General features: G+C 42.7%; 1 protein-coding gene across 1 annotated transcript; it reads left to right on the plus strand.

Annotated features, from left to right (window-relative positions):
* Positions 1 to 4721: 4721 nt before the first annotated feature.
* Positions 4722 to 7014, plus strand: LOC133890965 (probable WRKY transcription factor 57). Its single transcript, XM_062331629.1, has 3 exons — positions 4722 to 5181; positions 5831 to 5980; positions 6154 to 7014. Exons 1-3 carry the CDS (start codon positions 4889 to 4891, stop codon positions 6614 to 6616), a joined length of 906 nt encoding a protein of 301 aa, XP_062187613.1. The 5' UTR covers positions 4722 to 4888; the 3' UTR covers positions 6617 to 7014.
* Positions 7015 to 12655: the final 5641 nt, after the last annotated feature.

Here is a 12655-nt window from a genome sequence, read left to right on the forward strand (position 1 = left end):
TTTTTTCAGCTCTGCTTCCAAAAGGGGGAAGGAGACTGATCTTAACGTTGGCGTTGGCTTTTCAAACGAAAAATAAGAACATTCTTAGGAATCGTAACTGCTGCAAGAAACATAACATTTGCCAAAAAAAAAAAAGCCACACTTGTCTAACTTAAAAGTTGTTTTATATATGTGTGGCATTTTGGCATGGACCAAAGCAATGAATATGTACTCTCATTAAGCCCGTACGCACAAGCTCATACATGGCAAATATATGGATGATTTATATCCACGGCAGCGCAGTTTACCGACAGGGTGTACGTGTACTTTGCACGCATGCATGGATTCCTTACCGGCCGGTGCTTGTTATTATACTAGCCGGCCATGAATCTGCCATACGTACGTGTGAGCAGCCCGTACATTTGATGCAGGACGACGCGTACATACTTGCACAATTCTAATTTTGGTACGAGCTGCAAACAGAGGTGGAACTAGTATTTGGTCACGCCCTAGGTTAAACTTTAACTGTCTAGGTCTAATATCAAAATATCATTCTGAGTTAGACTCTTACTATCTAGGCTACATCTTGACGAAACTCCTACACCCTGAGCTGAAACTACCTTGCCATGGGCTTGGTTCCACCCCTGCTGCAAATAATCCTACGTGCGTGCATGCCATTGCCATTGATCTACGTATAGCAACGACACCGCACGTACATACGTATGACTAATTAATTTATAGTATTAGGATAATTATTTCTTCTACTGTACAAACATGCATGAATGCGCATGCTAGCTAGATAGATAGATATACACGTGAATCCGGTAACAGTAGTAGAGTACTTCCTCCATCTTAAAATATAGGACGTATTAGGATTTGAAAAAGTTAAACTTCGTAAATTTCAATTAACAATTAATTAAATTATACACATATTTTAATGTACAAAAGTTGTATCAATTAATAGATCCATATTTCATAGATCTTTTAATACGATATTGATTTCGTAGCAATTGATAATATATTATAAATTAAATTAATGATCAAAATATACTTTCAAAGATTTATTCAAATTCTAATACGCCCTATATTTGGAACGGATAGAGTACTTGGTTGTGGAATTAATGAGTGTACATACGTGCTAATAACACTATATAACAGCAGCCTTAAAAAGGTAGAGATTATAAATACCCGCAATTGCATCTCTTATTTTTCAACCACCATCCTAGGTCGTTGGATCGACTACAACCACCTTATGATCCAAGTCCTTAACATATAATTAAGTAGTTGTATATTTTGATCTATCCCTTATTATTAGGTCATATATATGAGGGTGAGTGCAAAATAAGTTGGTTCCAAGCACTTGGTCAAAAAGAGCAATGTATATATACTGATTAATGAATTAGACAAGCTCAGATTTTTTTTTTGCAACGTAGATGCCCGTGTTTATATACAGAAATTAGTGACTTAGCTAGCTAGGTCATTTAATTAAATCCCTTCAAAGCACACAATTATTGGATAATTAAGACAAATCAGCCTTTGCAAATTTAATTTGATCCCTTGAAAATTGCATGCCCTGGCCGGCGTACATTTTCCAGCTACTACCAGCAAGGTACATTGTACTAGTGCCCATGAACTGTGCTTGGCGTGTAAAATTTGTGATGAAGCTAGCGAGACATGTCTTGGGTTGTACCTTTAGTAAGCATGGAAGATAATGCTCCGGAGACATACCTTTCAGAAAAATATAGCCGTAAAATGCGTGGTTATTTATTTGTTGAATAAATATAGTAAATTTTTTTTAGATGAATATATAGTTTGTTTGGCAGAGTTTTAGCTCTAAAAATTCTTAAAACTAAGTATTTCTATCTTTAGGAATTTGTAAAGCTCGAGATGTTAGTACACTAGAATATTTGAGTGAACTATTTTATTTCTATTTTAGACTAAAAATATATATTCTTAATTTATTTTATTTTTATTTAAAATCTTAAAAATCTAATAACAGGAGAGGGTTAGGCTTGCTATAGTAAAGGGTGGGGCCAGGAATGGAGTGCGTCTGGTTTCGTGATAGGCAAGTTAGGTGGCCAGAAGATTCGTGGTGGGCCCGCGATCACCGGCCGTCCCCTCCTCCTCATCTGTCAATCACGCGCCGTCCTTTCGACTCTGTTCATTGATCTTCTCTCACCGGCCCATCCAATCAAATCAAAAACTAATTAGTCGAATCTAGCACACAGAAAGGATGCATCGATTTAATTAGTCGAAAATTAATTATGCAGCGAATCAAAATCTAATCACCGCTGCGGGATCATATCATATCGATCGCCATGTGCTTCGCTCTAGCTACTACGTACTATAGTGAATGAACTACTAAATAAATGGAGTGATAGGAAATATATTATAACTATTTTCTCCAAATGAGTGGCGTTTTAACCCTAGCATATCCATTGGATGATTTCCCGATTACTATATATTTCACTATTTCTTTTTGCTAAGTATGCATCATACGGTGTAAAGGCCGAAAAAGCTACTTTGTATTATTAAAAAATTATTTTCTCCAAGTATATATAGGGCCACACGGTAGGAGTTAAATATCAGCTATATATATGTGTGTTAACTTCCATGAAGTACTTTTCAGTGCTAAAAATATGCGTGCAACTTGACAGAAATATTTTACTGGATGTGTCGGGCCTGTCGGCTCTAATCACTGGATCAGTATACCAGCTATTTCACATTAAATTATTGGACAACTAACTTATTATTATTTTGATGCAGTAACTAAATTACAGTACTCCGCAGCTAGTACGTGCAACATTGATTAATTATTTGGTACAACGCGGCTAGCTAGCTAGAATACGTATCAAGAATTTCTCTTCAATGGTAATTAAAGTAGTGCTCCTAGATAGCTTGGAATATATCTACCCATTCGGTGCATGCCGGTGTACCTTATTTTCCTTACACTACGAAGCTCCTTAGACCTAAAAAACGGAACTACCGAATTAGAAAGGTAGCTATGCGTCCTAATTAAAAAATCCTTTAATTCATCACTACATTACACTAATACTGGTATTTAAATGTACCAGTATATATTGGCTAGGTAAACAGCTATCGACGAGCTCGAAGGAGCATAACCATATATATATTATGGATCACTAATTCAGTACTACTAGTAGTGTAGAAAAGAGTGTAGTATGCAATGACAATTTTTCTTTATTTTTGTTCACAGTGAACGGGCATGTACATATATCCTTGACCAACTTTTCCCAAACAACGAAGCTTATATATAAAATCAAAGTTAGTGCCTAGTGTAGCACTAGTATTATAGGGATACCACCCCGGACACGCCAAGACACGATCTAGCAACTGGCAAGAGACGGCACACATAAAGGTTAGCTTTTGCAGTCTGGGGTGAAGTTACACTAGCCTATCGGAATGCACTGGCATAAAAAAAAAAAACTCAGTTATTACAGATTCACTTTCATCTCTTATGCACCATATAATTTTAAATATAGCTTTTGATATTTTAAAGTGTGCACTTAGCTCTTTAAAGCTCTAGCTTCGCTCCGGTTAATTTGCAGTGACAGTGCAAGAAACTGGAAACTAATTAAGCTTGTATTGGTGGAGATAGGAATTGGAAAGAATGGAAGCAGCGTCTATACGTCTCATGCATGACGATCCAACACTACCTAAAAGTTTTTTTTTCGCTTCCATGCATGCATCTGCTGCACCGTACCATATACGTCTCATGCGTAACGATCATACATATACGTCTCGTCCTTTGTTTTGTGTTGGTGATTGTTAACGGTCCCGACTTAATTCACCTTAGCTTGGTGGTGATTTGTGATGGATGACAGTTCATGTTATCGGTGACGGGAGCTAGAAAAAAATTAAGACAAGGGAGGCATCCAATGGATTGTATGTCGCTCTTTTGAGCAAAAATCTAAATATTATATTTGTCAAAATAGATAATATATCGGTATATTTATAAATCTAGTACATGTATTCAACACCTTAAACACCGAAAAATCGATTTTGCTACTTGAGACATCGAAAAACGATAGATCCAACCTATATTCGATACCTGAGGAGCCGAATACAGTACTGTTCACTAGACAACGATAGTCGTAGTATGTTGCCTCCCGTATGTGTGCGTCGATGCCCGCATCGTAAGTGCCTCTGCACGGATTCATGGTTCAGAGGTCGCGTCATCCCGCACCGTCGCCTCCACCTCCTCTTGCGTCGTCGCCGCCCGTGGAAGCAGAGGCAGGGATTCGCGTGGCCAAGATGGATTTGGGCGACAGCAGCCTAGATCCGCGTGAGTCGTGCGCGAGGCGACACGTCGACTAGGCGTGATGCCGCCAGAGATCCCCTCTTCCCTGGCTGATCTTCCTCCCCGTCTCTCTCTCTCTTGGTGAATCTAGGTAAATAAGTATTTTAGGGTATAATCACTTAATCTCTAAATGATATGCTATAATCACTTAATCTCTTTAACATCATTAAAATAAAGGTATAGAGTGGAAATATTACACAAATATCTTAAAACTACGGTCAATTTTTTCTATCAAAAAAAGAACAAATATTGTGAGAAACAGATGGGGCAAACTATATAGTATGTACCAGATGGAGGAATATATTTGTGCAATAAATTAAGTAATGAAATGAGTAATCAATTTGACACTAGTACACTAGCCCGAGTGCGAGAGTGAAATAAATACGCAGCTCTCCCAGCTAACCCCTCGCAAGCAAACCAAGGATCTTATCGGAGGTCTCTCTTTCTCTCACACACACTGAAAAGGCCACCGGCCGGGCCCCAAAAGAGAAGCCAAGAGAAGACGAGGAAGAGCAAACTAAGCTTAATTGGTAACAGCAAAGAGAGCCAAGAAGTCGGAGCTAGCTGCTGCATCTTTGATTCTTGGTCATGGCCGGGGACGGTGTAGGCGCCGGCGACGCTTGGCCCTTGTCCGCCGACGCGTACGCCGACTCCTCGGCAATATTCTCGGAGCTCGGATACTGGGTCGCCGGGCTCGACGGCTTCGGCGGGGAGCTGCCGCCGCTGGATCCGCCGGAGGCTACACCGCCGCCGGCCTCGGAGGCGGTGGAGACGCCTACCGGGTCTGTGTCGGTTGACGGTGGCGCGTCATCGAGCTCCACCGACGAAGGCGCAGCGCAGGAGGACGCCGACGTGAAGCCAGCCACCGCGACGGAGGCAGCGTAAGTGCTTCAACTACTGGCTACTCTGATCTGCGTTTTTTTTCCTTTCTCCCTCTAACTCCGGCGAGCACCAGCGTGAGTGGCAAAACCGTAATTGCCACTTTGATTAACGAAATTGCACATTTCGTCTCTTTCTTTTTTCTATATAGATCAATTTCTGCGTATTTGTTTTTGTATTTGTTGTAATTTTGTTTTGCCACGGTGGCCTGTTCGTGGACGTGGCATGTTATTGCGCGTCGTTTGGAATGGAGGGGCAATTCCGTAAATATTCATGGGATGGAGGGAGATAAATTATTCGCGTCGGACGTTGCGCCGGGATTCGCGCGCCACTAATTTAACATCCGCCACTAATAAGCCACGCGGTTTTTCCTTCTCTCTCTTTTCATACGGATTTGCAATATGCAATATGCATTCTAGCCTTCAATCCAAAACCTAATTAAACAGATGCACGATAGAGCCAAGTTCCTGCTTTTCATAATTAGAACATACTCCTATATATGTTGAATCATATGTAGTAAGTATATAATTCATGATCTAGCTTCATGCATGCGGCTAATTTGACTTTAACTAAAGACTAAATAGTAACCCATAAATTATATTGGTGCTAAGTGCTACCTAATAACAGCAATATATAAATGTATATGTGCAGGAGCAGGCCTCCGCCGGGGAAGAAGGGGCTGAAGCGTGCGCGGCAGCCGCGGTTCGCGTTCATGACCAAGAGCGACATCGACCACCTCGAGGACGGATACCGCTGGAGGAAGTATGGCCAGAAGGCCGTCAAGAACAGCCCCTTCCCAAGGTGTGTATGTATACAATGAGTCCATTCTACGCATACGTAGTTACTATTTACACTACGTACATTACAATCGTATGTTCAAAAATATATAATTACAATCTAGATCGGTCTACGCACGGTGAGAAAGTGAATATGTATACGTGCATGAATGAATGAAGGAATATCTATACATGCAGGAGTTACTATCGGTGCACCAACAGCAAGTGCACGGTGAAGAAGCGCGTGGAGCGCTCCTCCGACGACCCCTCCGTCGTCATCACCACCTACGAGGGCCAGCACTGCCACCACATCGTAACCTTCCCGCGCGCCCACCTCCACGCCGGCGCCGCCCTCGCTGGACACATGGCCTTCTCCGCGCACCACCTCTACAGCAACGACGACGACCACCTACCGGCGTTGCAGCTCCCCCTGGCTCAGAACGCTCTCGCCTGCAGGCCGGCGATGTCACCGTCATCGTTGCTGCGGCCGTTGCACCGCAACAAGGAGCTCCAGGAGGCAAGCGCGTACCCGCTGTCGATGGCTTCCGTGTCGACGCAGTCATCGGCGATGACGGCGGTATCGTCGCCACCGGCTAGTGTTCCGATTGTCGACGAGGGGCTTCTTGACGACATGGTGCCGCCGGCAATGAGGCATGGATAGATGATGCACCAGTTAATAATTCTCGGTTAGTACTGCAATTAAGTATGTCAGTTAATACTAGTAGTTACGTATTTTCATCGATCGATGGATCATATCTGTTGTTGCTTCTGATTGGGCAGAGAGAAGAATTGATATATACACATATATAGGGTTGATATATATTAAGCATGCCAATAGCAGGCAGCCTAGGAAAAAATATTGGTTACACAAGGTTATCGTTCTAAACTCTACTGATTAATTAATTAATGCAGTTAATCATGGAATTAATATCATTACGCAGTATAGTTCAGAAATTTTTTTGTCCTTCATGTTTCATGCAAATTCTGATTTGTGAAAGTGTAATCATAGTTTTGCACTGTGATGTTGTGCAAGCAAGATTAAATTTTCCATGGTTAATTACCCACTTACATATTCTGTTGTCCGGTAAGAGATACTCCATATAGTTTTGTTCTTCTACTTGAAAGTGAAGGCATCTCAATTGGAGTAGCATCTTCTTTTTCTTCCTCGGATGTATAACGGACATGTCTGCATGCATAAAGTTGCACGCACATATCATATGAATGCAACTTTGCATCCTTGGGCCTTTCGGGATTTTGCAACTAGCTACTACAAACTCGAATGTTATGTCAAATCTTGTGTGAACACGGAATGTTCAGTGTTCACATGCAGGTGCTGTACGTGTTCCAATTTGCGAATCTGAGTTTTGTTATCCAAAAAGTTTGAAAAATTGGAAGTATATTTTGCCGCTGAACGTACACTTTTTGAGGAAGAAGAACAAAAATGAGCTTACGTTTTGTTAGATTTCACAGATTACTGTCATGCGTGCTACCATAGCTATTAAGGAGGGTGGAGAGGGAGGCTCAAGCTAGAGGAAGGGAGATGGGCTGAGTGGTCTGGAGCGGGTGGCGAGAGCGCGCCGGCCTAGTACGCGATATCCTTCGGCCGAGTGGACCCGTTAGAGCCATGTTAAAAGAGGCATGAGGGCGAGAAAGAGAGGGTAAGATGTAACAGAATATTGAAACTCATCTGAATTCTCTGAACTTTGTCTGAAAACTCTCCTCCGCATCTTATTCTCTTCGCTGGATTCTTCTTCTTTACCTCCCGACCATTATTTGATGGATTGGTCGATGACATTTGATATTAGAGCTATCAACCACTACGTGAAAAAGTTATTAGGAATGAATGATATACCCGTCATTCTTATCATATCACTAATGAGGTCATTAGTAATAGGTCATGACCGTGACTCGTCACTGATGTTCAGTCAATAGTGACGGGTACTGAACATGAGTGACGGGTTGTAATTTTGATCCGTCACTAATTACCGATCATCAACTGTGATCTGTCATTATTGACTAAATATTAGTGACGGATTGTAATCTTGACTCGTCACTAACGACCGATCATCATTTTTCTTTTTCTTTTTTGACAAAAATAAGTCAAAAAAATATTTTTTTCATCTGAGCCATTCCAACGCATGTTCATCCTATATGCCTCACAAGCCATACTTTTTTCACATTATTTTCAAATTTGCGTTCTTTGGTAATCGAACCTACGACCTCCTCCTCACGTGTGTAGCCATCTTACCACCACCTTACCACCTCTACTATCATATAGTTATGATAAAAATTAGATATTTTATCCTTTTAACCTTCTTTACCAAAGTTTATTAGTAACGCGTCGTAACCATGATCCGTCACTAATGACTAATTTTGCTAAAGTTCGTCGAGGATTATAATTTTGCTAAATGATCTTAAATAAAAAATTGTCAACTACAAAGCTATAGATCTCGCCGAGTTTTAAAATGTTCATATAAAGTTTGTCTTCATCCGATTCCGTATAAAAAAGTTTGTGTCTAACTCGTGCAGTGTTCAGTAAAACAGCCATAACTTTTACATATGGAGTCTAATTTCTACGTTTTACCTCTACTTTCAAAGCTAACGAGCAGTCGCATTGAAAAAATACACTTCTTTAGACTTATACCTTTCTCTACCCAAAAAGGCTCAGAAGACCCTCGACAGGACCTTTGGAATTTTTTGTCGAAAATTAAATTTCTTCAATTTGCCTGAAAATTTTTGAAGACATAGTGCTACATCTGAAAGTTAGTGCTACATAGACGTTTCATCAATCCGAGTTACCAAACTCACGATAAAAATATTTGAATTTGCAATTTCAACCTTTATGACCCTATGTGTATCTTTTTCAATAATTCCTACCAGTTTTACACTATATCTAACACTTTAGTTTATGGTCTCGTGTGTGGTTCGTTCGATAGTCTTTATATATTTATTTATGTATCTATATGGCTTCAAATAAAAAAGTGATCTACTACAAAGTTATAGACCTAGTCGAGGACTACAATTTTCATATAAAATTTTTTCTCATCTGAGTTAGTATATAAAAGTTATGATTTTTTACCCAACCAACAATGACTCAAGATCTAAAGAGTCATTAGTGACGGGTCAGCCAATCAACATCAGAACATCTCTAGGAGCTCTCACAGCTTCATCAGTGACAATTTTGCACTTATTGTTGGGTCGTCGCCGCAGATTCAGTCCCTTGACTGTTAGAGTTGCTGATGGAAGGTTCATGTGCTATGATCAAGAAATGGCTGATTGCGAGTGGTGGGTGCAAGGAGTTTCTTTCAGAACCAATTTGAAGGTGTTGCCATTGGGAATGTATGCTGTTATTTTGGGGATGGAATGGTTGGAGGCTCACAGCCCAATGACAGTACACTGGGGGCAGGAACTACATTCTTTTGAGCACCAAGGGCAATTGGTCACTCTCCGAGGCAATCAAGCTAGAATGGAAGGTACTTGCAACATGATTTCTGCCTAGGAGTTGCAAAATCTGATGAAACATGGAGCTGTGATGGGAGTGATTCATCTGTTCAGTGATGAAGCTAAGGCTCAGGAGGCTATTTTGCCATCTGAAATTACTAAACTGTTGCAGGACTTGTTCTCTGAACCGAAGGAATTACCTCCACAGAGGGTTTCTGATCATACTATGCCCCTTGCACCGAGGGCCATGCCAGTGAATTTGAGGCCTTATCGCTATAGCCCTGCCCAATAAGATGAGATTGAGTGTCAGGTGGTTGGAATGCTTAAGCAAGGAGTGATCAAGATGAGTAATAACCCATTTGCTTCACCTGTATTGCTAGTGCAGAAGAAAGACAACACATGGTGTTTCTGTGTGGACTATTAAGGGTGGTAGTGGGCAGAGTTGGGTCAGGGCCCTGTGGATTTCAGACCCAGCAATGGTGGGTTCGGGTGTAAAAATTGTCCCGTGGGCTATCAGGTCGGAGCCTCGATCTGAGTTAGGTTCAGGTCTGGGTTTATTTTTACACCCACGGGTGCCCACGGGTCTCGAAATCCCGGGCGTACACGCGTTCAATCCTCCACCCGCTTCCAGTCGATCAACGCGTACACATGTCATGGCAAGTGTGTGGATGCGCCTGGTCCCCTCTTTCGCCTGCCCGTGCGAGGCTCAAGGCGGGCATCCGCCGCTCCTCTTGGCTGTTGTTCCTCAAAAACTACAGCACCAAATACGAGATGTCATATCCTGCACAGCCCTCTCTGGCTCCCTCCATCCCCGCACTTGCGTGAAGATGTCCTCCGCCATTGTACCAGCTTGCAATGCATGTCTCTCCTCCTGTCTTCCGCTCTTTTTCAATAGCCGCTCGCTGTCGCCGCAACCCAACCACCTGATGTCGTCTCTGCCCAGCGGCTCACTGTCACATCACCTGGGAAGCCTAACGTCTTCTCTATCCAGCTGCTCACCGTCGCATCGCCTGGACCGCCCAACGCCGTTACCACCCAACGTCTCACCGTCATAATGCCTGGGATGCCCGATGCCGTTAGAGTGTCTGGGAAGCCCGACACCGTCGCCGCACCTGGGCCACCCAGTTGCTCATAGTCCCAGTGCCTGGGCCACCCGACACCATCACCATGTTGTCACCATGACAGATATAGATCTAGCACCGGCCGGCCTCTCCTCCCCAAGTCTCGGGTCCCCGATGGGTCTTGGATCCTCGTCGGGGGTGGTCCGGGATTGGTTTTGCACTCGATAAGCATTTTGGGTCCACATCGGGTTTGTTGTCTCGTGTTTTGGGTCGGATACGTTCTCGCTCCACTCGCCCTGACCCGACCCATTGCCACCCCTATGGACTACTTATGGTTGAATGAGGTAACAATGGAAAAAAGATACCCATTACTCATCATGGACGAGATATTAGATGAGTTGGTGCTAGCATATTCTCTAATCTAGATACGAGGGATGGATACCATCAGATATGTATGAATCTGGCAGATGAGTGTAAAATAGCATTGAAACCCCACATGGGGCACTATGAGTTCAGGGTTATAGCCTATGGCCTTACTGGGGCACCTGCAACCTTCCAAAGTGGAATGAACAATATTTTGGTGCCATTGCTGAGGAAAGGGGTGTTAGTTTTTATTGATGATATCCTAATCTACAGCTGCAACTTGGAGGAGCATGTTAAGATGCTTAGGCAAGTTTTTTAGATTTTGGCAGCAAAACAGTTGAAGATCAAAAGTTCCAAATGTGCTTTTGCTCAGAAGAGTCTCACTTATTTGGGGCATATCATTAGTTCACAAGGGGTGGGAACCAATGACAAAATCATACATGCTGTGTTGAATTGGCCAATACCCTCTACTGTGAAGGAAGTGAGGGTATTTTTGGGAATTGATGGGTACTACAGGAAGTTTATTACGAATTTTGGCTTGATCAGTCATCCACTAAATTACTGAAGAAACACTCGGTCTTTCATTGGGGATCAACTCAACAGGAAGCATTTGAAGCTCTGAAGAAGGCCTTGGTCACTGCACCTGTCTTGGCATTGCCAAACTTCTCGAAGCAATTTGTTGTTGAGACTGATGCTTTAGATTCTGGGATTAGGGAGATACTCATGCTAGAAGATCACCCAGTTGCATTTCTCAGCAAGGCATTAGGTCCTCGCAATCGAGGCTTGTCCACATATGAAAAAGAGGGGCTAACTATACTGTTGGCCGTCGAGTGATGGCATCCTTACCTGCAGAATGGGGAGTTTTTAATCCGAACTGACCAAATAAGCTTAGTGCATCTTGATGACCAACAACTTGTCACACCACTGCAGCAGAAGATCATGATCAAGTTGTTGGGGCTACAATTTCGATTGGTTTATAAGAAGGGTTGGAAAGCAAGTTGGCCTATGCTCTATCAAGGTGCTTCACTTCGTCAACTTCTGAACTGGTGGCAATCTCCACGGTGGTACTAGTGTGGTTGGAAGCCATATCAAAGGGATATGAAGCTGATCAGGTAACTTAGAAAATTCTGACACAACTAACAGTGAATTGTGCTTCTATGAAGGGGTTCCAACTCATGGATTGGGGGTACTTCGGTATAATGGACTCATGTGAGTTGGCAACAACACTAGTTCAGAATTCTATTCTATCTGCCCTACACTCTAGCGCAGTTGGCGGGCACTCGGGGTTCCAGGTCACTTATGCAAGGGCAAGGAAATCTTTTGCTTGGCCGGGCATGAAGCGAAATGTTCAACAATTTGTGGCAAACTGCACTGGTTGCCTGCAAGCCAAGAGTGAACATGTGCGCTATCCCGGACTCCTCCAGTCAATCCTAATCCCTAGCTCGGCCTGGCAAGTTTTTTTTGTCCCTGGACTTCATTGAGGGATTGCCTCGGTCTGTTGGGATTGCTCTGGCTGGCGGGAGCTCAGTTGTGCATGACCACTGCCTACCATCCCCAGTCGGATGGGCAGATAGAGCGTGTTAACTAGTGCCTAGAGGGCTACCTTCGATGCTTCGTGCACACATGGTCAACTAGATGGTATTCATGGCTCTCATTGGTAGAATTCTGGTACAACACAACGCTGCACTCCGCTCTGGGATGTTCTCCGTTAAAAGAGGCATGAGGGTGAGAAGGAGAGGCAAGATGTATCAGAATACTGAAACCCATATAAACATTATTACATCAGAAATCGGCTACGCCATTTCAAAAAAAAAAAAAAAAGAAAAAGAAATCGG

This window comes from Phragmites australis, chromosome 14 (genome assembly GCF_958298935.1).
Source record: "Phragmites australis chromosome 14, lpPhrAust1.1, whole genome shotgun sequence".
In the NCBI taxonomy this organism is placed as follows: Eukaryota; Viridiplantae; Streptophyta; class Magnoliopsida; order Poales; family Poaceae; genus Phragmites; species Phragmites australis.

Coding starts and splice junctions, on each gene's coding strand:
- LOC133890965 (XM_062331629.1), top strand. CDS start 4,889: ATGGCCGGGGACGGTGTAGGCGCCGGCGACGCTTGGCCCTTGTCCGCC. Junction 5,182..5,830: donor GCCACCGCGACGGAGGCAGC/GTAAGTGCTTCA, acceptor GTATATGTGCAG/GAGCAGGCCTCCGCCGGGGA. Junction 5,981..6,153: donor AAGAACAGCCCCTTCCCAAG/GTGTGTATGTAT, acceptor CTATACATGCAG/GAGTTACTATCGGTGCACCA.